This window comes from Lutra lutra, chromosome 16, assembly GCF_902655055.1.
Source record: "Lutra lutra chromosome 16, mLutLut1.2, whole genome shotgun sequence".
Lineage (NCBI taxonomy): Eukaryota > Metazoa > Chordata > Mammalia > Carnivora > Mustelidae > Lutra > Lutra lutra.
In genome coordinates, this window is record NC_062293.1 from 48,260,929 (window position 1) to 48,286,095 (window position 25,167).

The 25,167-nt window shown below is 58.0% G+C and overlaps 2 protein-coding genes across 7 annotated transcripts in view; both read right to left on the minus strand.

Moving 5' to 3' along the window:
• The window catches only part of LOC125086968 (ATP-sensitive inward rectifier potassium channel 12-like), an 874,374-nt gene that overhangs the window by 830,295 nt on the left and 18,912 nt on the right, over positions 1–25,167 (minus strand). The window lies entirely within an intron of this gene.
• The window catches only part of KCNJ12 (potassium inwardly rectifying channel subfamily J member 12), a 43,577-nt gene continuing 18,931 nt past the window's right edge, over positions 522–25,167 (minus strand). Inside the window, exons 2-4 of one of the 4 annotated variants that reach the window (XM_047706711.1) lie at positions 12,283–12,404; positions 6,062–6,226; positions 522–5,775 (exon numbers count right to left, since the gene is read on the minus strand). In XM_047706711.1, the coding sequence (XP_047562667.1) occupies positions 4,433–5,719 (1,287 nt within the window). In that variant the 5' untranslated portion in view covers positions 5,720–5,775; positions 6,062–6,226; positions 12,283–12,404 and the 3' untranslated portion in view covers positions 522–4,432. Of the gene's footprint in view, positions 5,776–6,061; positions 6,227–9,198; positions 9,363–12,282; positions 12,405–25,167 lie in introns of all 4 variants that reach the window. The other 3 variants (XM_047706709.1, XM_047706710.1, XM_047706712.1) reach the window with 3 other exon arrangements.

Consider the following 25,167-nt stretch of genomic DNA (forward strand, 5'->3'; position numbering starts at 1 on the left):
CCTGTCACCGAGCCAGGCTGGAATAGGGGTCCTCGGGCCCTCTGCCTGCCCACCGCGGCTTTCTGTCCTGTCACCGTGGTGAGAACCAGGGCTGCTGGCGGAGTCTCCCATGATGGAGTCCTCGGAAAGAGCGACTGCTCTCCCACACGCAGCACACAGCCGCATGTGGACGCATGCCCTGAATCTCAGCAGAAGGAAGTAAAAGGGGGGCGTGTGGGCCCAGGGAGGACAGGGAAGTGGCCCAAGGTCACACAGCTGGGGAAGTATCACATCCAGCAAGAGGAGATGGGAGGGCGCACTCCAGGGCCTGTGCAGGAGAGGGTGTGCTGTCACAGGGGTCCGCGGGGGCGTGTCCCAGCTGGAGGAACTTGCTGGGGTCTGCAAGCGGGCGGGGCTCTGTCCTCTCTCCCAGGGCTCCCACAGGACCCACCCCACCCTGGCCCCCCAGGCCCTGGGTCACAGTGGGCTGACCGAGCCTAAGAACGCCAGGCAGGGATTTTCAAACACACATCTCCACACGGTGGCACTCAAAGAGATCAAAATGCATTTAATGTGGTCTAGTCTTGTGGCCTATGTCTTTAGATATCGCTATGTATTGAAAATAACATGAAAATTCTCCAGTTTCACCATTTAAAATAGATTTGACATTCTATACCTCACGCAGGGCAGACACCCCTGTGCAGGGGCCTCCTTCCCATCAGGCCCCTGCTCCCGCCCCCCGGACCCCACCGGGACCCTTGGGCAGGCAGGGACCAGGGGGCACAGCACCAGCAGGGCACGGGGGGCGGCCACCATGTCCCAAGCAGCACGCACAGGCGTGCACGTGGACACACCACTTCCACAGACGTTCGTGTGCACACACTCCTGGGACCCACGCGCCCATGCATACAGCCCCCAGCAAGCAGGCACCAGCCCTGTGCACCAAATGCACCATGTGCACCTGCGTGTTCATGGGGACACACACACATGCAGACGCCGTCCATACGCAGCACTCACCCACACACGCAGATAGGACCTCGTGTACACGTGCACAAAAGCCTCATGGCGGCACACACATTCCACACATTCCTATGTGGACATAATCAGGGCACAGGGCCAGCGGGACTGCTGGGTTCAGCCGTGCCCATGGTCACAGCTGGTGTCCATTTTGCGTCCTGTGTGCCTGGCCCCATAGCCTGGTAAACAGTACACCAAACCTGCATATAAAACACACACTCACACACATGTGCCTTTGGGCAAATACACAAAGAACTATGCATGTGTGTACCTATATACACATACATACCGCATATATGTCGTCAGCCCAGACTCACACACACAAGGATATCGTCATGGGCACACACCTGCACAGCACTCCCATGAACTGTGGGTCCACACGCTCATGCACTCAGGCAAAGCTGTAATTGCACACATATGCTTGTACAGAGATGAGATGATGGTGCATGTGATGCCACACACTTGGTGCTCACACACACACACATACACACACACACCGCCAGCATAGCCCCTTTCCCACGTAAGCAGCTCAGTGTGTCAGGGAGGAGGGCACCAGAGGCCACATTCTTGGCCCACTCCAACCTCCACACCTCCTGGTTCTGGCTGTTGAGAAACTTCTTGGAAATCCCAGTGCCTGGGAGGGTGAGGGTGGGAGTATATAGCTAGACATGCCTGCACAGCACACAGACCAGACACCATGTACACTCACATGCACACGCACATGCACACCCAACACACACACCCAGGTGCCCAAATGCTCCCCACTCACCTGTGCTCGGCACACGCACCACACATGGCATGTGGCACACTCAGAGGGTTGGTGCTCTCCACACACACACATGTACACGCACACATGCACGCACGCACACACACACACTCACACATACATGGGCACACACACACACACCCTCCAGCACACACTCCCCAGGGACAACGGAATCCTTGCTCTGCACACACACGGCTCCTCCCATCCACCCTCCCGTTTCAAGTGCACTAAAAAGGGAGACTATTTTGGTCTTTAGCACAAGCAATAAATAAATAAATAAATACAGGGAATGGGGAAAAAAAAGAGGGCAGAAGAGTTTGAAAACGCAGCATCTGCCTCTGACGAGAGATGAAAGGCAGCTCAGGGCTGCTCTCCCGCAGGGTCTGGGGCTGAACCATCCAGCGTGGGCCTGGGAGGGGGGCAGGCCTGAGAGGAGGTGCACCAAGCCACTGAGGTGGCAGGGGCCTTGGGGGACCCAGAGGCTCTGGGCTCTGCTCCAGATGGTAGCAGTGGAAGCCTGCCCCACCCAGCCCTGTAAGGCTCTCCTGCGGCCAGGCAGAGCAGAACACAGGCCCCTGTGCCGGCCCCAAGTGACTGGGGCCATCTCATCCCTCCCCCGTTCAGCCTGACAGTCTGGGAGGGGGCGGGCAGGTGAGCCCTCCCATATCAACTCTACTCTTGGCCCCCAGAGCTGAAATGGAGAAAGCCAGCGAGGCTCAGGGCTGGAAGCCAGGCCCTGGGCTGGGAAGGAGCTGAGGCCCCCCCAGCAGATCCTGAGCGGAAAGAGCTACCTCCGCGGCCTGAAGCACCCCAGCAGGAGATGAGGCTGGGGCCTGAGGCTAGGGCAGGATGCTGGGAGTCAGGCATCCCTCAGGGCACGGACACGGGGTGTCTATGGGTGGGAACCGATAGCTCATGCCCAGACCCTCCAAGGCCTCCGACCTCAGGCCAGGTCTCCAGCTGCCCTGGGGATGGGTAGAAGAGGAGGGGAGAGGCAAGAACCCTCACCCCAGGCCCCTGGCCTCCCCCGGCCTCCCAAGACCCACCCACCGACTGCGTGACCTTGCGGTCTGCCTCAGTTTCCCCACTTGGGCCAGGTCCTGGGTGCCTAGCTGTCTTGGAGGGCACAGCTCAGGGTGGCCGAGACTGGCAGGCTAGGGAGACACATACGGGCTTTCTAATTAAGGACTTCCTTACAGGCCTGGTCATTCGAGAGGACAGAATTCTTAGCTGTCCTGGGAAGGACCTGGCCCGCTCCATCCCTGCCAGCTGTGTCCTCTACCAAGAACAAGCCCACGCTGGGCAGCCTGTGGCTCAGAGGCCTGCTTCCGGGCCAGCAGAGCCAATACCTGCAAACTTCTTCCTGATGAGGCTGCCTGGATGCAAGTGCCACTCCCGGTCATCTTGGCTGACAACTGCACACCTCTTCTAAGATCATTCCTCTGCCCTTCAGCGGGGACAGCCTGGCTGGGATGCCCCTGCACTCACCTAGGCTGCCCCAGGTGCGGAGAGCGGGCCAAGACAGCCCACCTCTGCAGACACACAGGCTGGCTCGGACTTCATGGTGGAATCGGGGGCAGCTGGGAGGACCGGTGAGTCCGAGAAAAACAGAAACAACTGGGGCTGGTCCACCTGGGGTCTCTAAGGCACGACTCACACTGGGGTCCCATGGGAATAGGGCCAATCTGCTTCCTGGGCATCTGGGAACCCGCCCTCCCTTCCCACGGAGCCATCTACTCCAACATTTTCCAAGCATCCCTCACTGCGGAAAGGGTGGAGGCTATCGGGCAGAAAAGGAGAGAAGGAAAACAGGAAAATCTGGTGGGGGTGGGGAGAGCGGACCCTCCATGGCAGGCAGGTCCCATATCCAGCCCTGAGACGCACCTCTAAGGTACAAAAAAGCTCAAACTAGTTTTTTTCCCAGCCCCTACCCCCATCTCTGTGACTCTGGAAAGCTTTTATTATGATCATTAACATGGTCTTGGTTTTTCCATCACAAACATCATCCAATCCGCCCGTGAGCAGAAGGAACCACAGATGAGCCCCGCGCTTGCGCGTGTGGATGGCGCCGCCCAGCACACACTTGGCCTTCACGGAGGAGAGGCCTGTCCAGCCTCAGGGAACCTCGCGGAGCCCCCATCTAATGCCTGCATCTTGGCAGACCAATGGAATTCTCACTGTCCATTTTTATAATCCCCAGAAATTAAATTTTTTTTGTCAATCACGTGTTAAATTTTTTTTTTTTTTTTTTGTAAACAGTCTTACTCAAGCTACGGTTGAGAAAGCCAAAACCAGTGTTTCTCCCCAAGTTAAAAACCAGCGAGGTGCCCTGCAGCCTGCCAGCCTTCACCCACAGAGGCTGGATGGCCACTGAGCCACCTCCGGGCAGGCCGCAGTTCTAGCCTCAGACAGAAGCCCCTGGCTCCTGGCCCGGACCCCAAGAGGCTACCTCCCTACACCTGCTCCGGCCTCTGAGGCCAGCGGCGGCCCGCTTTGGTCGCCCATTCTCCCGCCAACCTTCCCAGGCCACTGTGAAGAAACATAAAACATCTAAAACGCTACTGAGTTTGCAACCGGGGCACCTGGCCCGTTCTGCTCAAACCCAAGGCCCTCGAGGGACACCAGGCCTTTCCCTGGCGGGGCGGATGCTGCACCTTGGCCTATGGTGGCTCAGATCTCCGACTCCCGTCTGTAAGGCCGCTGCTCAAGGCCGCCACCACCGGCCTGAGGTCTGTCAAAGTCATGCCGGGCCTGGGGGCTGCGGCCATCCTGGTCTCCATCTGCCTCGTCCTCCTCATCACGGCTCAGGAAAGCCAGCTCGTTCTCGTAACAGAAGGAGTTGGCACTGGGCAGCAGGAATTTGTTCTCCACCAGGTCCTTGGCGCTGCAGCGGGGTGTGGAGGGCACCTCGTAGGTCTTATGGAAGTGGGAGTAGTCGATCTTGTACTGGTTCTTCTCCTCGAAGAGGACAGGCTCGAAGCGGTGGCCCCACAGGATCTCGTTGGCCAGGTAGGAGCTGCGGGCCTGCGTGGTCATGGCCGTGGCCTCCACCATGCCCTCCAGGATGACCACAATCTCGAAGTCATCCGTCTCCAAGTCCTGCCGGCTGATACCAAACAGCGGGCTGGCCTCGTCGATCTCATGCAGGATGGTGATGGGGGACACAAGGAAGATGCGGTCGAGGCCCTTATCGAAGCCAACGTCAATGTCGATCTGGTCCAGCGGGATGTACTCGCCCTCCTCGGTGACCCGCGGCTTGATGAGCTGGGCCCGCACGTGCGCCTCCACGATGTGGCTCTTGCGCAGGTTGCCCACGCGCCACATGAGGCAGAGCTTGCCGTCGCGCAGGGCCACCACCGCGTTGTGGCTGAACAGCAGCGTCTGCGCCCGCTTCTTGGGCCGAGCCATCTTGGCCATGATGGCGCCGATCATGAAGGAGTCGATGATGCAGCCCACGATGGACTGCGCCACCACCATGAACACGGCCACCGGGCACTCCTCCGTCACACAGCGCAGCCCGTAGCCGATGGTGGTCTGCGTCTCGATGGAAAAGAGGAAAGCCGCCATGAAGCCGTGCACCTGCATCACGCAGGGCGTGCGGCCACGGCCCTCGGCCGGCTCCAGGTCGCCGTGCGCCACGGCGATGACCCAAAAGATGACACCGAACAGGAGCCAGGAGGCGAGGAAGGCCAGCGAGAAGATGAGCAGCATGTAGCGCCAGCGGATGTCCACGCAGGTGGTGAACATGTCGGCCAGGTAGCGCTGTGACTTCTCATCCATGTTGGCGAACTCGATGTTGCACTGGCCGTTCTTCTTGACGAAGCGGTTCCGGCACCGGCGCCGCGTGTGCACCTTGCCATTGCCGAAGCCGTTGGCCCCCGACATGGTGACCAGGTGCAGCCCGTCCTCCTCCGATGACACGATACTGTAGGGGTTGGCCCTGCCGGCCGAGGTCATCCCGGGGATGGGGGGGCCGTGGCTCGCCCCCTGGCCGGCTTCACAGGGGGCAGCTCCTGCAACAGAGAAGACAAAGGGGCTGGCGGAACAGGCCAGCCCGGCCCAGGCTTCTGTCCCCACCCGGGGCCCTCAGCATTGGCGGGTGGCCATCTGCGCCCTAACTCACCCCCCACTGAGCTCTCCATCTTCCCTCCTCAGCCAACCACCCACCCTCCTTCTCGGCTTGGAAAACAGACCTGGAGCCTCCCAGGAGCTCTGGCCAAAAGCCTTGGCTTCATTCTCAGCCCATCTGAGTGCCCCCCTACCAAAGGCTCCGCTTCCAAAGTGTATTTACAATCCTACCTCTTCTCCCACCGCCGTGGCCTGAGTCCCCATCATCACGTACCCGGACCAGCACGGCGGCCGCCTCACCAGCCTTTGTGCTCCAGCCCCCACCCCGGTCCAGAGGCAGTGGGGGAGACTGGCTGTCCTCTGCTCAAAGCCGGTCTCTGCTGGCACCTGCGAGGCCTGCATGAATGGAGTCCGGGGCCCCTCAGCTCTCAGGTACAGACTCCTCGCTCACCCGCTACAGCTCCCAGCCTGTGTGCTGCTCCTCAGGATGGTCCCTTACACTCTCGGCCCAGACACCCCCTCCCGCTGCCTCACCTCTCTCAGTCCCTGGCCTCCATGCCCAGGAGCAGCTTCCTGAACCCATGGGAGACTGACTGTAACCCCTCACACAGGTCCTCATGGTAACCCCAAAGCACCGACCTCTGACACCGTAACAGTAGTAACAGTAATGGGAAGGACAGGCCTTGGGTTGCACTCACCCACTGATCCCACTGTGAGACCACTGGCCTCCCGAGGGTGGTGAGTTTGCTGTGTGGTTCACTGCTGTCTTACCCCCCAGGCCTCGAGCAGAGCCTGGCCCCGAGGATGCCCTCCTGATGCTCGAGCCCTGTGCCCCACGGCACCCACTCTCAGCGCCCATATACCACAGCCTCCATCCGTAACTAGGAGGGGGTCCACGGGTCAGTGCACACAGGCGTCACTGACTGACCCCATCCCAGTGGCCTTCCCATCACTGCCTTTTTCAGCTCTAAATGACAGCATCAAGGGAACACTCAGAGCGCCACTGTCCTTGGCCCATTCAAGGGAGCCCTTGGTGGGCTTGTCGCACACACGCACACACACACACATGTACGCACACCAAGCTGTCTCAGGCATGTCCCACGGCATGACACCTGCAGCCGGACACACTGCTTCAGGCCCATATACCCCACGTTCAGCCCCGAGATGGGCTGGCAGCGGCCCCTCCCCCAGGGCCTCGCTGGCTCCAGGCTGGCCTGTTGGTGCCAGGCCGAGGCACCTGTAGGCCAGAGGCCATGGTGCCGCCTGGACCTGTGGGCAGTGAGGCCATCTAGCCCTTAGCGTCAGGGCTGCAGGTGCTCAGGCCCTCAGCCTGGCTCAGCAGGGCTGAGCTGGAAGGAGGAGGAGAACCCTGGCCAGCTGGCTTGGCCAGGACGCTGAGTAGGGCATACTCCTCTCCACCACTGGGGACCCCATCCACCCCAAATCCCCACCTGATCACACCGGGAGGCCAGTGTTAGACAAGGCTGGGAGCCCTCAAGTGCCCAGAAGACAATGAGGCCCCAGATAAGAAGGTCCCAGGACAGCTGGTCCAGAAGCAGAGGCAGGTGGCCGAGCACCCACCAGAAACCCAGAAACTAGAAGCGACACAGCCAGGGGGAGGCAACACTGGGATTTAGCCCCCGTCTGTGTGACCAGGTGCAGCCAGGGCCTCGGAGGGAGCACAACATCTGACCTCTGCTTCGAACACCTGGAGACAGGTGAGGGAGAAGTCCACATGAGCAGCCAGGCTGCACATCCCTCCTAGGGTCTGTCTCCATTACCAGATGCTTCTGAATCCCCAGAGCAGGCTCGTATGTAACACTCACGGCCCTTACTGCCCACTCCTCAAACTGCAGAGAAAGCAGGCCAGACACATTAGCAAATGGTCTTAGATTATCCTTGCAAAACCCCAAGAAGGTGGCTGCCATCATTGCTCTACCATGAATGGAGATTCAGAGAGGTTAAGTGACTTCCCCAAAGCCACACAGCCAATAAGCAGGAGAGCGGAAATTCGAAGCAGTCTAGCTAATGCGAGGTCTCCTGCCGTGGGCACATCAGGCTTTGCGGGGGCCTCTTCTCACACTGCCACCGCCCCCCGCAGCTACTCCAGCTGACCACCTCACCATAGGTCTGAGGAGCTGAGGCCTGGGGCTGTGATGGTGGACGCTGCTTCTGCCTGGGCCAGAAGGCAGGGAGCCAGGGGTGGTGGGGGCCCCAGGTACTGCGCCGAGAAGAAGGCTCGACCCCAGATTCCTGGGCCCTCCTGGTGGAGGAGAACAGGGCCCGGGTACTTAGATGCTGGCAGTAGGCCACTGGACCGCAGGGGGCAGGTTTATGTGGCCTGGATGCCTGGAGGGACGTCCAGCGGGTCATGGCTGCTCCAACTGGGGCTCTGAGCAGCTCGAGTCCTGCAAGGGACAGAATCAGAAGAATCAAAGGCCAGAGAGCCCAGCCTGTCGCTCTGCTACCATCAGCTGGGGAGCTCCACACCTGGCCAGCTCCCAGGCCGGGATGGGAACTGCGGTGACTCCTGGTGTTTCTCCCTGGGCTGGGCACCGGGGACCCACCCAGACTGTGTCACGCAGGCTTGGGAAACCCCTCTTCTGTTGATGTTCCCCCTCAAACCACACAGAAAATCAACAGGTTCACGTTCACACTTACTCCCTTGTTTCTCAGCTAGCAACTGAGACTATGAGCAGAGTCACTGTCCAAAGTCACCCAGAAACTAAGGTTTAGAGACAGAGTTAGAGCTCCAGGTATTGGTCCAGTCCTCAGCTTTCCATGGTCCCATCCTGCCATGTGTGTATATGTCTGTGTGCGTGTGTGTGTGTGTGTGTGTGCATGTGACGCTCAGGGTGTGGGGAGCCCCTCCCAGGCTCTTGGTGAATGCAGCTCCACAAAGAAATATCCAGAAGAGGACCCAAGAGTAAAAACCCCAGCACCACAAACTTGACAATCGTCCCAAGGACACTCCACATAGGCAAACACAGGTGTGGCAAGAAGGTCATGCAGCCTTGACATCTTTAAAGACTCGATTTAAGAAATGTGGGATAACGTCCCCAACCAGGGATATGTAGGCCGGTTGCCTACACTCTTGCTCAGTGGATGCATACAGTTAGATCAGAAAAGAAATGTTATTAGATTTGTTTTGCTACAAGAGGCCTCAGCAAGTAAGGAGACCAGCTCCCCACTTCATAGATTCGAGAACTGAGGCTGAGACCTGTCCCAGGTCACAAAGCAGTTCGTGGGCTTGGATGAGACAGTAAAGGCAAGGGTTAGGATCACTGTTGATAGACGCCCAGGTCGGCCAGTGGGGACCCGAGGCGTTGTCTGGAGGGAAGCGGGAGAGAGGCCCCTGGGTGAGCTACCTGAGATAGACGAGGTGACTTCGACACTGAAGGTGGGTAGCGAGGCAAGTCCAGCAGGCAGAGAAGGGGACGGTGCAGTGCGCAGACCCAGACACCTCCGGGAGATGGAGAAGCTGTCCCCAGCCCTGCTGTCTCTTGAGCCCACTTCTCTGCCGGCCATAGATCTGTGGACACAGACAGACTCCCAGCCACTGGGGCGTTTGGAGCTCAACAGGGCCTGGGCTGGGAGCTTTTAGAGAGGCAGCAACCACATGACCCAAAGGTGGGGCCCAGAAGTCACCGGGAGGTGCCTCCGGATGGAGCAGGACACCCAATGGCCTGTCCCCTGAGACTCTGGGCACCTCAGGTTTCGGCAACATCCGGCAGAGAAAGAGGGCAAGGTGGGGGCCCCAGTCTCAGATGTCAAGAAAGCACTAGCTACAAGAGCGGGAGGAGGTGAAGCTCCCCCCCACCCCAGGCCTTTCCGCTGGCCAGAGCGCTTCCGAGGCAGGAGCGCACTGACCAGTGCCCTTCGGAGGCAGGAGTGCACTGACCAGTGCCCGCTGTGCGCTCTCTGCGTGCCCGGCCTGGTTCAAGGAGCCCCAGCGACCTCACTTAATCCCTGCAACAACCTTATGACTATTATCCCCATTTTCCAGTTGAAGAAACTGAAGCTCAGACTGAGTCACTTGCCCAGGGTCACATGGCTCCTAAGCAGCAAGTTCCCAGTCTAGAAGGTGGGAGAGAAACCAACCCCCGTCGCCACCAGGCCCCAGGGTCAGACCGCAAGCCTGACACTGAGTTCCCGTCTCAGTCCTTCAGGCCCCGAACCGTGTGCCAGTAAGACAGACAGACAGCCCCGAATCTCGGCACTGAAAGCAGAGGTGAGCCCCTCACGGGCGCCCCTGACCCAGGGCCATGCTTGGAACGTCCGGGGATGGGGCACTCACTACCTCGTGATCAAAGCCTACAATGGGAAAAAAAACTCCTCAGAGACCCTGTGGTTCCAGGACAGCCAGCGCGTGTCCTGCGGGCAGCTGCCACCACTTCTCCCGTGTCCCAGGACAGCCTCTGCAACTCTCCTACTCTAGGAACTGCCGATATCTTTAGCGAGAGAGCTTGATGAATCCAATCTTCAAGTTGCAGGCAAGGAGACTGAGGTCTGAGAGGGCTCTGGGACTCTGTCACACCAGAAGTGAGAGCTGGGGCCAGGCAGGGGCAGGGAATGCATAGCCAGGGCCTAGTGCCTGCTGCGGGGGGGAGCGCCAGGGAGCGAGGGGGGCACCCAGGGGTCCTAGAGGAGGCCGAGGATGGCATGGAGGGGAGCCGGAGGGCTGGGAGCACTGTTTCCATTCTCACACTGGGGAAGAAGACGACCATCTCCTTGGCCTCTTCCAGGCCAGATTCCTTTCCCCTCCCCAGAGCACAGACCGCCTTTGCCTGCAGTGCACACCACGGCCTACACACATTCAGAGTCTACACAGTGCAGGTTTTCTGGAACAAGCCCATGCTGGGTGCAAGGAGAGAAAGAGCCAGACTAGTAGGACAGTGGAGATGGTCACTGGTCCCCCTGCACCCCGGGCCCCTCACCACCTCAGGGCCTGCCTGCTCCATTTCCAACCACTGCTACTAGGCTTTTATCCTGAAAGCTCTCTCTGGCTGCAGGCCCACTCTCGGCTCCCCCATCAGAAGGGCTAGGGAACGAGTGCTCCCAGAGCAGGCTTCCTGGAGGGGGCAGCTCCCTGCCCCCGACAAGCGTACTCTGGGTGCCTGGTCTACACTGCCTCCCCAGACCCAAGCCTCCTCTCCCAGAAGTCCCCCAGCACCACTGGCCAGTGGGGCTCCTCCTCTTCTCCCAAACCTCTTCCCTCCTCCTGTTCCCCTCCTCCTCCCCCTCATACTCCCCTTCCTCCTCCTCCCCCTCTTCTCCCCTCCCCCTCCTCCTCCTTTCTTCTTTCGCCCTCCTCCCCTCCCCTTCCCCCTGCCCCTTCTCATCCTTATTCTCCCCCTTTCTCCTGCTCCTCCTACCTCCTTTCCCCCTCCCCCTTCTCCTGTCCCTCCTCCTAGGGTCACTTGGCAACCTGACCACTTCCCCAGTTGTCTGAGCGGGAAGCCTGGTCTCCTCTCTGCTCCAGCCTCCATACCCACTCCCTCAGCAGGTCCTGTGTGGTTTGACTCCTGATTTCTCAAAGCTGTGTGCCATCTAATCACCTACATCCTCCCTCCAGTCCAGGCGACTCCTGTCTGGACACACCAGCAGGCCTCTAATGGCTTATGCTGTGGTGCCCCTCTGCCCCAGTTCTCCAACCCCCAGATCACAGCTAAAGGGAATCTTAAGACTCCTCCCAGGGGAGTCAGGGGTCAGCGGAACCACAGAACATTTTCGGATCCTCCGGCCCCAGGTTCTTCCTGTTACGGCCGGAAGCCACCCTCTACCTGGTGTGAGAGTTGCCCTGGCCCAGGCCACATGGCTGGCCAACCTCAGAGGCCCAGAGAGGCTGGAGCAGGCCTGGCTCAGAGGAAACACTCACCAACCAGACAAAGGGAGGAGGAAATGCACAGCGGAGAAGCAGATGGATGAGGAACACGATGGACCATTGTATGAGGTGAAAGACAGGTGCACAGGTGGGCGGTCAGGGACATGATGAATACACGGGACTGATGGGTGGATAGGCGGATGGGTGGTAGCCAGGAAGATGGACGGGTTCGGCGGACAGAAAATAATTCAATGACTTGGGTGGATGGCTTAGTGGCTGGATGAAGAGATGGACGGGTGGGCGGGCAGGCAGATGAGCAGACAGATGGACGGCCAGATGGATGGGTGGTGGATGGAAGGACACAGTGGTATTTGGGTGCACGGATGAGTGGCTGGGATGGTGGGTGACTGGCCGGGAAATGGGTGAATACGTGGAAGGAAAGACGGCTGGATGCGCTGGGTAGGTGAGTGCACAGGTGGGTGGATGGCAGATGGATGGGGGGTGTGTGGAGCTAGGCTGACAGCACGTTAAGGAGGGCTGGAGGGGAGAGGGACAGGTAAGTAGACAGATGAGTGTCTGCTTGCTGGATGGCTAGATGGATCGATGCCCATTGGTGACCTCCATTTACCTCTTGATTCCTATCTTCTAAGTAACGGTGCTGAGCAGGCAAGTGGCTGTCTTCAAGGCTGTGTCAGCAGCAGCTGCCATTTCCCAGGCCCCAGCTGGAGAGGAATCGGTCGCTACAAGACCCTAAAGTTAACAGAGCAAAGCCAAATTACTATAGATGGTGCTGCTCTCCTCACAATGGCTCCAAAGTCTGAGATTTCCACCTAAACCCACATTTCTGCTGCTTCCCTCGGGGTTTCGTGGGAGGTGGGAGAGGCCTCCGGCCCACACCTCTGACACCCACATCTTCGCAGCTTGCAAGTCTGTCTATGAAACTGTTCCAAACCAGCGGAGGGCAGAACAGGATGGGTCCCGAGGGAAAATTACAGCTGGGAATTACGGAGTGCCCACTGATTGCCAGACACTGTGGTAGGTGTCTCAGGGACATTAGCTCATGTTATCCTCACAACAACGCCACAGGGTTGGAACCATCCCTGTTCTCATTCCAGAGAGGTGGGCAGTGTGGTAATTTCCCCAAGGTCACAGAGGAACTCAGGTCCCTAACCTACACTCCTAGCCACCACCTGAAGAGCCTTCTCAGTGCCAACCACAGGGTTCAAGCATGGACGGACAGAAGGACAGACGGACAGATGGATCATGGATAGATGGATGATGCATAGGTAGGTGGGTGTGTCTATGGCTGGATTATGGATGGATGGGTGGGTGGGTGGATTATGGGTGCGTGTGTGGGTGTGTGGTGGATTACAGATGGACAGATGGGTGGGCGGGCGTGTGGATGGCGGATGCTAGACAGACAGATGAGTAGGTGGGCAGAGGAGCAGGTGAATGCATGGATGGGTGGATGGATGCAGTGGCGTGGTGAGCAGGACAGATGACTTTACAGATGAGTGCATGGGTGCATAAATGTCTCTAAGGACCGGTGCATGTTGGTAACCTGTCAGACACTTGCCTTGGGCATACACACACCCTATGTCGTCCCAGCAACCCAGAAGCCTCACTTTTCCCACTGTCAAAGGGGCCCCTGCTTTTCTCCCCACTGTGCTGTGTGGATGGGAGGACAGTGTGGCGGGAGGGCCCTCCGTGAGCTTCCAGAGGCAGGCCCACTCACCTTCCCCCACCTCTCAGCCACCGAGGGAGAGCCCCACCCCTTCACAGCTGAGCTGGCTGCCGTCCACTGTCGCACAGGCTTTTCTGGCTGGGATCAAGGGCACTGTAGGTGAGTCACCCCCACATCATAAGCCTCCTGGGGCAGGTGACAGCGATGCGTTTAGAGGCACACAGACCTGGGTTCAAGTCCTCTGCCCGTCACAAGCTGTGTGACCTTGGGTGACTCACTTCCCCCTTCTGGGCCTCTGCTCACTCCATAAGGGAATGTCCTTCTGGTTCCTTTTCACCTTTCAGGCTCTTATCTCAAGACTCCCTGTCTTCAGCCCCCTGCTGCCCCATCCCTCACCATTCCCTGAGCAGCGGCTGTGGGTCTGCAGGGTTCCTCTCTTAGAACCGACACCCTGGAAGTGATGGGGAAACTGAGGCCCAGGAAGGCTCTATCATAGACCCACATCACACTGGCAATCTCCATGGCAAAGACTTGTGCCCAAATCCCTGATCTTTGCCCTTCCCTTAGAATGGGCCGACACTGTGCCTGGTCTGAGGGCCCACTCCTGTCTTCAGTTACTCCAACATTCAGTGTCACCTTGAGGGAGGGCTTCTTGTCCCGGCTGCACAGACAGGGAAACTGGGGCTCAGAGAGGCTAAGTCACTTGCCCTGGGTCCCCTGGAGCTGGAACTCCAAAAGATGAGCTGTCACAGGGCAATCTTTTAGGGGGAAAGATGTGAGACAGTCCATCCCGCCCCACTTCCTATGGGCCTGTTTGGTCCTCTGGCCAGCCCCAGGCTCTCTCAGTCTTGTTTCTGATGTCCTAGTTCCTAAAAGGGCTTTCCCCAGACCCACAAACCCAGTCACATGTGTTCTCACCTGTGAGGAGAGCAAATTGGTCCCATTCTCCAGGGAAACAGAGGCTCCGAGCAGAGAAGTGACTGGCCCAAGATCACAAAGCCACTGAGTGAGTGGCAGTTTGGAGATAGGAACTCAGGTCTCTGGACACCCTCTCCAGTGCTCCACCTGCTACCCTAAGAGGACCACAGCAGCCCATGATGTGAATTCAAACCTCTGAAGTTCACCAAATGCTTTCCTGGGTCATGGGCATGGTCCCAGATTGGTTCAGTTGAGGGGTGGGGTGTGCTTGCACATAACATGGGAGCAGCCCGAGCCTAGACTGGCCAGACTGGCCCTCAGACTGCCAGGCAGTGAGGGCAGGACCTGGATGGACCCTGAAGCTTCCCCACTTCCCCCTGCCAGTGCCAGTCTGTCAGCCAAGGCCAGGGCTAAAACTGCCTGGGGACAGGGTGAGGCATTTCCCCTCCCTGAGGCCCAGCTTCCTCCTCCACAAAATGGGCTGATGACACCGGCCCAGTGGATGTGCCCATGCAATTCAGTGTGGTAAGGGAGGTGAGCTCTGGGCACAGGGCCTGGAACAGCAGGGCCCTGCAGGAGGCAGCTGTCACCACTCCTGATCTCAGTCCTCCCTGGGGCATGGGGGTGGCCCGAGGGTGTCAGTGAGCCCCGATTCCCTAAGCCAAGGCCTGGATGATGCCAGCTCAAGAAGGGCCCTTCCTGGGCCTCAGCCTCCTCCATTTGCAAAAGAGGTACAGCCCACCTACCTCTGGACAGTCAGGGGAGCAAAGGGAGGCCCTGTCCCGGTGCAGACCTGGGGTAAGGGCCAGCCCCTCCAGGGTTCTCTGGAAGGTTCTCTTGCAGGCTCTGAGAGCAGACATGGAGATTCCCGAGAGGATGGAAAGGTGGCATATGTATCCCTCGCCCTCCCACGCAGTCCCATGTGACCCTCTCAAGATGCACCCCAAGAGGCCAGGAAGCAGGAGAACCAGGAGTTGGCAGAGCCTGGAGCCTGGCCACCTCCCTCCTCTGTGCCCAGCAGATGCTCCCGCCACCACCACAGGCAACCCTCAGGCCACTCCTGCTCCATGGCCTGGTGACAGGGCTACACACTCTGATCCAGGGACAAGCTGGGCCAAATGGCCAGCAGAAGTGGACATCTGCCTTCTGAGCCCCAAGGTGAAGCCAGGGCAGGAGCTTCTGGCCCCCAGGATGGACGACAGGTCATGCCAGACACTGGGGAATGTTTTGGAGGGTATTTTTATCTTGAGAACATCCTTCTACAGCAGGTGGGGATGGGAGGGAGACAGGGTGTCCTTGGCCCTAGGCCTCTGGGTGTAGCTGAGGACAGAGGCCCCTGGGAGCTCTCTGCTAGAGTGGCCATTAGAGACATGTCCCGAATCTCCCATCCCAGGAGCATGTGGGACCTAAAGGGTCTCGGGGCAGGTGTCTGTCCCTCTCTGGGCCTCCCTCTTACAGTCAGCCCTTCCTGAGGGCCTGCTCAAGCTGGGCTCAGCTGGGCACCAGTGACTTGGATGGACCAGCAAATGCCTGTCCTCGTGGGGTGCCCTGCCAAGCAAGGGAGATAGTGAGTAAACCAGCAGTCACAACAAGGCTGGCTCAGAGCCACAGTCAGAGCCCTCAGCACCCAGGACAGACGGCTAACCCAGTCGGGGTGCAGGGGGGCTTCCTGGAGGGAGCAACAGGAGAAAGCCCAGCCCAAGACTGACCGCAGTGCTGTCAGTAGCACCTAAAATCCCACAGGCCACGGTGCACATGGGGCTCTGCTCCTCACACACTGGGCCTTCTGCAAGGCTCTCCCCACCTCTGAGCCTCCCTGTTCCTATCTACAACCCCAGGGGCTGGCCCTTCCAAGCCCAACATTCCAGCATCCTGAAGGATTTGGGGCTAAAGAGGGTGTAGAGAGACAGACAGGGACGTCATCATCCTACTAACAGAGAAGTCCTGTGTGCGTAGGCGCTGGGGCCAAGGTGTGACGCTGACAGATGAAGAAACTGAGGACCTGAGAGGCGCCAGATACCATACTAATGACCTTGGAATTGATCCCAAGGGCAATAAAGTGTCAGAAGGAAAACTTGAAAGTATGAGTTGGGGCAATATGGCCTGTGTTCAAATCCTATCTCTGTCCCTTCCTGTGTGACCTTGGGCAAGTCATATGCCCTCTCTGAGTCCATCTTCTGACTTGTAAAATGGGATTAATAGTGATATCATTTCATGGGGTTTCATCAAGTTAACACATGGAGGTTGCCCAACCGGAAATTTCCTAGTTCCCCACTACCTCCCATCACCGCATACCTGAACCCCAACTCACTCTAGAGAGGGGGCATGGGCCCCTGGAGGGCCTGGGCTGGACCTCACTCCAGGCAGGAAGGAAGGAACAGATAGAAAGAATGGGAAGGAACCCCAGGGGGAGGTACACAGTGAGCAAAGGCACCATGGCCTCTATTTTTCTTAAAGCTGTAATTTTTTAAGCTTCAACTTAATTGGAGTCTCAGGCATTTCCCAAGCACCCAGCATGTTCACAGGAGAGCAAAGACCTGAGATAAAGGGACAAGAACAGCCTGACACAAGGAAGACCATGAAAGATAAGGCAGGAAAACTTACCAACGTAAAAATATTTACGATGTTGTTTATCAAAACCCATCATAAGCAAAAAACGCAAATGAAAATGTTTACTATAAAGAAGATTGGGGTGCCTGGGTGGCTCAGTGGGTTAAAGCCTCTGCCTTCGGTGCAGGTCATGGTCCCAGGGTCCTGGGATCGAGCCCCGCATTGGGCTCTCTGCTCAGCAGGGAGCCTGCTTCCCCCGCTCTCTCTCTGCCTGCCTCTCTGCCTACTTGTGATCTCTGTCTGTCAAATGAATAAGTAAAATCTTTAAAAAAAAAAAAAAAAAGAAGAAGAAGACTGGTGCACTGAATATACAAAGAGTTCTTATAAATCAACAACAGAAAAAGACAGGATAGGAATGAACACAGCACTAGAGGTAGGCTCTCCACTGAAGATTGTGTTACCCCCAGCAACTGATGACTCAAGAATGTCCATGCCTCAGAGCCTCAGCATGAGGGGGTCCCTCCCAATGGAATGCCTTGAGCTGCCTTCCAGAACTCAGTGTAGCCTTCAAGCACGAAGGATACCTCCTCTATAAAGCCTTCCAAGATTTCTCCGGGTCCCCTCTTGCTCTTTGCCAAGTTCTCCCATGTCTTGGGCCCTGGAACACAGCGCTTAGCTTTGGCTGAGTACCTGCCATTGCATCAGAGAATGTTCCACAAGCATTTTTGACGAGGAGAAATAGGGCACAGAGAGGAGCATGGTCATGTCCATCTGTGAGCTGAGTCTCAGAGCCAGGTGTCTGTCTTCTCCAGCCACCACCTCCCCAATGAATCCTCCAGACCTGCCTTCCCCCCATGAGGAAAAGGCCCCACCTTGGGAGCTGCATTTCTTCATAACAGGCTGGGCACTACGCGGGGTCTGTCTAGATAAGGCTGGGCAGGATCAGAGCCTAAGCCCTGGCCCCAGTCACCCCATGACTACAATGCTCTGCTGGGGGGACACTGAGACAGCTGTTCCTCTTCCCCTTTTTTGCCTCCCCTTTCGGTAAATTCGGCTTATTTGGGGAACAGAAAATGCCCTGGGACGGCCTGACAGACCTCTGAGGGGCCTGGCATAGATGGGAGGCTGAGCTCTATGATCAGGAATCCAGGAAAGCAGAGGGGGCTTTCTAGAAGGACCAACCCTTCACCCTAGCTCAGGCCTGGGAGCACTGCCAAGGCCCTGGGCCTTCACCTCCTCACAAGAATCACACCTAACACTTACTCACTCAGCAGGCATCTATCGAGCCTCCACTGTGTGCAGACGGGGTCCGTGGGGCCGACACTCACGTGGAGCAAGACAGGCAAAAAACATGTTGGGGGGAGCAAGTAATTCCAGAGGCAAGGTGGGCACGATTCTACAGGTCTTCCAGGAAATTGTGACATTTGACTTGAGAGCGGCATGAGGAGAGATTGTGGGAACAGTGTTCCTGGAAGTGGGAACAGCAAGAAAGAAGGCCCTGAGGCTGGACTGTTGCTCTATGTGTTCAAGGAACCGGAGGGAGGTTGGGAGGGCTGGAGCTGAGTGTGTCAGAGAGAAGAGAGGAAGCGAGAGGGGACAGGACCAGCTCAGAAAGAGAGAGGACTTGGCTGGGGACACAGAGGCAGTGGGATAGATGGGGGCACCCGGGGCCTCTTCTTCCTCATCAGCCAGTGGCAGTAATAATCCATGTCCCAGTAGTGGTGCTCAGAGGAAATGCTTCCCACTTCCTTGCCTTGCCACACGCCAGACCCTCTGCCCAGTGCCCTCTCTTCCTCATTCTCCCACAAACTCCTATGCATCCTTCAACACCCACTTCCAAGCCTCCACCCCTTGTGCTTCCCTCTGTCCTTGATCAGACCATCCTGAGTGGCAGCTACCTGTCCCTCCCAGTCTTCCCCACAGGCCAGGGGCCCCCTGAGGTCAGATCCTGGGTCTGACTGCCCTGAGTATGGGGGTCGGGTTCTGGAAAAGACTAAGGAGGGCAATACAGACTAAGCCTCAGAGAGCCCCTCCCGAATCGGCCACTGTGATCCAGGAGGACCCTTAAGGTCCACGCAACAAGACTGCAGGCCTGGCGGCGATCCACCCCAAGACCCCTTCAGTCTCAGTTCATCATGGGACCTTACCCTGTCTGGGCCTCAGTTTCCCCATCAGCCCAATAAGAAGTTCTTCTGGGTCTTGTTCATTCTGTTTCAGGGAGAAGGCTGTGGCCTGAACGGGAGTCTCCCACCTCCTGACTGCTCACAGCAGCGCGGCCCCACAGGGAACAGGGGCCCCACAGGGAGCAGGGACCAGGCTGCCATCATCACAGCCCACTCTGAACTATGGCAAGCCCACGGACCCGAAAACGTCAGCTTTCTGCCCTGGCAGCAGAAAGGCCCCGGGACAAGCCTCAGCGTGTCGGGGGATCCTCCCACCTGCCGGGACACATCCCCACACCCACCTCCCCAGAGCAGCCAGGCAGGTGGCACTGAAGCTGCAGCGAAGCCTGCTCCCCGCTGCCGTGGCCACAAAACAGAAGCAGAGGCCACTGTGCAGGATACCCGGGTTGGTCCCTAAGCCCTCAGGAGGGCTGCTCAGGGACACCAGAAGCCAAACAAAAGAGCATGGCAGGGGGTAGCAGGGAGCCGAGGGGTCTGGTGGACACTGCGGTGTGGGAAGGGAGGTGCAGGGCTGTGTGGTCCCTGCCACACCGTAGCACGTTCCAGCAGGTCCTACCCTGGGACCCAAAAATGAAATCCAGGGTTCTCTGAAATTGATGGGAAAAACCCATAACTTCCCCCTTTATCTCTGCAAAATGTACCACTCCCTTGGTGACAAGTGGAGGCAGTGAAGGCCAGCAGCATGGCACCCAGTGGGGTCAGTCCTGGGGCCCCCGCCAGCTCTCGCTGTTGAAGGCGTCCCAAAGTCACCGCATGCTGATGACCGGGACACACGTGCTGATAAACAATTCCCACGTCTGCTTCCCTTTGTGGTCCTCTGTGGGTTCCCTCATGCGTTCAGGAATATTATACTGAGCAAGCGGACCTCAAAGCCGTCCCCAGCCAGCCGGCTCGGGCCTGGGGCCTCCTGTGTGACATGGTGACATCGCCTGGGCCATCACGCTACCTCAGTCATGTGTCTGTTCCCCAGACCTGTCTGCAGTGTGCACCACCTCCAGAGATGCCCTATATAGGGTATCCTGTGAACGGGGTGAAAAGCCCCTGCCCCCTCCTGGGGTTCATAACGGACATTTCAGAAAAAAAGGAACAAATGACGATTCGGGCCGCACCGAGGCTGTCCAGTCACTGGGGGAAGTGCCGTCTGGATGCAGGGAGAGAGCCAGGCCTCCACAGGGAACAGCAAACGCACAGGCCGGAGGCAAGAAAGAGCTACAGTCCGAGGGAGGAGGGTCAGCAAGGGGAAGCCAAGATGAGGCCTGAGACAGCCTGGGCGGGGCCTCAGCCTATGACCCAACTATGATGTCCCAGGTCAAACCCAGAGTTACCCAGGACTCCTTCTGGGACCCAGCCCAGGAGCACGCACCTGAGGAATTCTCTGGAACACAGAGAAGAGCACTGACAGCATCTTCTTCCATGCATTCCCTTGTCTAGTCCTGGGTGAGGTGCAGGCTCTTCTGGGGCCAGTGTCACAATGAGACTGAAGCTGGGGGTAGGAAGGGACCCAGAGCTGCCCCCACAGCTGCCTTACCCCAGCTTCATCCTCACACATGCTTTTCCAACCCTAGCACATAAGAAAGGCACCCCCACCGTGCTTCAGGCATACCCAACACTGTGACCTAGGCTGCTTCAGTTCATGGTATCATGCCTCTTGATAGAGGCTGGAGATGAACTCAGAGAGGGTGAGCACCCTGCCCAGGGTCACATGGCTGGTGTCCACAGCAGAGGGCATGAGAACCCAGGACTTCCAGGGCCATGGAAACACAGACCCTGGACTTGACCACAAGAGCCTGGCCCTAATGTCTAGGACAAAGCTCAGTCTCTCCAGGTGCCTGGAAGAGAATAAGGTAGGTTTGGGGGCATCTATCCTGGAACAGGGGGCATGTCCAGCAGGTCTCTGGCCTGAGAGAGAACCCCAGGAAAAGCTTTCCCACGCCTCAAGCTTTTAGGTAATACCCCATGTGTGTGCCTGTCCACACCGCCAGGAGCCACTGCCCACATGTCCTGCCCTAGAAGAAGAACCAGGGTCCGAGAGAGACCCCAGCACGGCAAAGCCATGGGCCAGTCAGCGCCAGAGGGCCGCCTCCTCCTTGGGTGACGTATTCTGGAGAGGTCACGTGGGCCCAGGGGCCAGGCTGCGTGGCCCACAGCTGGCAGGAGGAACAAGGCTGCTTCCTACTCCCATTCTCAGACCAGCATCTGCCAGCCAGAGGGAGATACTGGGGGTGCTGGAGATCCCCCCACACTGGTCACGGCCCTGCCTGCTCCAGCTTGCCCTGCCTCTGTCTGGAAGACATACAGTCGTGGGATTAATCCTTGCCTCCATTTCCACACCGGTCAGACAGGCCTAATTCTACAGCCTGCCTGGCGCAGCTGCTGGGGACTTAACCGAGGTAGTGTGTGCCGAGTGCTCCGACCGGAGTCTGGCACACAGAAAGTGCTTGTGTGTGGGCACAGCCTTGCGTGGATATCAGGTCCGGGGTTTGGGTGCATGCTTTTCTAGAAATGTCAGTGATCTGTAGGCACCTGTCCCCCAGAAACAGATCTTGAGGGAAGGATTTGGGAACAGGAAGTTTATTTAGGAAGTGATCCTGGGCATTCGGGAAAAGCAGGAGAAGGATGGCAGCAAGTCACGGGGGTGCTGCTGAGCGAGTCCCTCCTGGGACACTTAGGCTCCAGCCTGTTGGTGCCTAGAGCTCAAATCTTGGTTATCCCCCCAAAGGGCAAGGAAGTCCCTGAAGTGGTCTGTGGTGCTCCCTGGAGGCAAGGGCTGCAGTGGCCCGAGGCTCTCCACCCCGCCAAGGGGAACAGGGCCAGGGAGGTGAAGTTTAGGAAGTGTTCGTCCCCAGGGGTGCCCCTACAGACAGCTCTGGGGACCAGAGGAGAGTTAGGCTGTGGGCAGAAGTGCAAGGGATGAAATGGACAGCCCCACCCGCTGGGGTCACCTGCAGGGCAGTGCACCCCTGCTCCTTCGCAGAAACATAGGAATACCTGTGGGGTCTACTGCATGTGCAGTGTGCGCACAGACGTGGGCCTGCACCTTCCCCAGAACAATGTGTGCTGACGTTTGTGCAGGGGTTGGACACCATGGCCGTAGGTCTCTGCGTGTCTGCTCTTGCACACTTGTTATATACATGTTCAAGCTTTACGAGGCGTGGCACACACGTGCATGTGTGCTCAGGGCAGGTGCACATGCATGCACTACAGTCCATTGCCCGGCACTGGTTGGCAGTGGCCATGGGATGGCAGAGATGGTCTGGTCACCTTGGCAACAGTGTAGGAGCTGGCTAAGCTGGGACAGCCTTCATTCAAAGGAAAAAAAAAAACCCAAACCACTGAACACAAAGGGTGGGAAAAGAAAAGGAGTGGGGGCTGGGAGGGGGCGAAGCGCAGCCCCTCGAGCCCCCAGGTTCTGCTCTCAGCTACCCCACCAAGCCCCTGAGCTAGCAAAGCTCTGCCAGGAGTCGAGACGCAGGTCCAAGGTCCATATGTAGCCCAGCCTGCTGAGTATCCCCAGTGTAAGACCCCTTCAGAAGCCTGGGAGACCCCCTCAGAGGACAGCAAGTAGGGACGAGGTGGGCGCCCCGGGCCCTGACCGCCGGATATGGGGAGAGCCCACATTCAGAACCACTGAGCTCCAGCAGAGGGCGCCCCTGACAACAGGCACTCTGCAAACCAGGGGACCCTGGGCCCTGCCCACGCAGAAGTCACCCTCTCCGGACAATTAGCACACTAATTGCACACGCTGCCCCACGGCCAGGCCATTAGCCCAGATCCTGCGATGATTTATTCACGAGCTCCTATCTCCTTCTCATCCCCACGGTCTGCTCATCAGCCTCACGGCCTATGCTGGGAGGGACGACCCACAGACGCTTGCCTAGCCTTGCTCTAAAACCCGCCTGCTATAAATACTTCATCAGACCAAGCGCAAGGGATGAAACCGCTGGTGATTTGCTCCCCGCAGGCCACGGGAGCTGGACCCCCCACAGGGGTGGCCTCCAGGAAGTGACCTCCGGCCCTGCGGCTGGCGACATCCTACGTTCCCTTCCCTCTTCCAGGGTGGCCCAGGCCTGAGAGCCTGCGGCAGGACTTCTGCTCACATCACGGGGCCTTACCCTGACTGCTTTACTGTGTCCTGACCTGGCCCTACAGGACAGAGTCTGCTATTAGCCTCATTTGACAGAGGAGGAAACTGAGAGACGAAGGCACTTACCTAAGGCCACACTGCCTATCAGAGACAGAGTGGGACCTAGCCGTGGCGGGCAGCCCCAGAGCCCCCGAATCTCGCCTCCCAGAGTCCCAGTACAGCCCTGTGAAGCAGGCACTCTCGTGATCCCTGTTATACAGATAAGGACACCAGGGCTCAGAGAAATGAAGTGACTTGCTCAGGGCCACATAGCTGGGAATGGAAGCCAGGCAGGTGACCTTGACCAATTATGTGCTCAAGTCCATGCCCTGGTTGACTGCACCAATGGGAAGGGCCCTCAGATCATAGCGCTACCCTCTTGTCATCCCCCTCACAGAGAAGGGGCCCCTTGTACAGCCAGACAGGCCAGGCCTCAACAAAATCAGGCTGGGGAATTCTGGAAACCCCATGCCCACTCCCATGGCATCCCATAACCTCCGGATTTCCATGAGACCTCTGGGAACAGAACTGCCTAGAACCCTAAATCCTGACAAACAGACTGGCCCCCTCTTTGGGCCTCAGTGTCCTCATTTGTAAGATGGGCCCTGACAGTGCCTCCAGGGCCTGGGGTGGGCACGTGAAAACTTGGTCGACAGCACGAGGCCCGCATGCCGTGATCACCCAGCAAGGCGGCTCTGTGCATTCGTGTTACTTGCAAAGCCCGAGGTAGAGCACCTGCTTGAATCCAGACTGCACAAGCTTTGAAGTGGACCTGCTCTGGGTTTAGATTCCAGCTCTGTGACTCCCTGGCTGTGTTTCTTGGGCACCTGGCTGCCCGTCTCTGAGCCCCGGTTTCCCTACATGTCTGCTAAGGATGTCACTCCTGCCCCATGGGACTGGGGGAACGAGGGCCTTCCAGGTGTTCCACAACTCATCTCTGACGTCAGCAAGCACTTGAGAGCCAACCAGCCCCTCACTTCCATTTCAACACCAACGTCAGGGCACCTCTGAGCAACCCTGGCCAGTATCTCCCTATTGGGAACCCTGAGAGGCTACCACACCAGGCCTGCCAGGGACCTAAGGACAGCAAGACTGTGGCCCAACTGGGGAGGAGCAGTCCCAGGCTGGCCGCAGAGGTCCAGGATCCAGAGAGGGCAGGCTTCGAGGGAGCCACACACAGGACAGTGCAGGGGTGCTGGACCAGCCCCAAGAGCCCGGCCCACATACCCTGCCTCACCCGAAGCCAGACTGCCCTGCCCCTCTCTCTAGACCTGTCCACAGTCCCTGACAGCACCGGCCATGTTCAAACTGTAGCTCTGGCCCGCAGACCTTTTGAGACTTGGGCAGCTAACTATAGCACTCTGGACTTCAGTTTCTCCATCAGGGGAACTAAGAGGTGATTGCCATGATGATGAATGAGTTTGTGAACACTCAGAACCATGCCTGGCGTAGAGAAATATTCTCATCACTACCACTATGATTCACAGCAGCAGCATTTCTGTGCCGGGCACTGGGGTACGGAGGGAAGAGACCCACAGAGCCCAGCACCGACCACACTGTGTGTTTGTGGGTTCTCTCCAGGCCTGCCAGTTGCAGGGGTCCTCAAGCACTTCCAGGTGCCCTTTTTCTGTGGCCCCAAGAGGGCCAGGAAAGAGTTTCTGCAAAGAAAATGACGGGACTTTTCCTGACAATTCATCTCTGGCCACACTGAACTCCCAGCTGTTCCCATCTCCATATGCCTTTGTCCCGGCTATGCCCCTAACCCCCAGGTTGCCCACCACCTAGCTGACCTCTGGCTTCCCCTTCAGGGTCCCAGGCTGGGTTTGGGGTCTCCCTGGGGTTTCTCTCTGAGATAGCTCTGACCATCCTTAGCCTCAAGCTGACCTTCTAGTCCCTGATCCATCTCCGGAACCACCCAGCATGGAGCCAGGAACAGAGCAAGGGCTCAGGGTCTGCATCCAGAACAACAATGATCTATAATGCGAGTTTGTGTTTATTGAACATACACTATACACCAGACTTTGGCCCCAAGGACAACATTCTTTCATTTAAGCC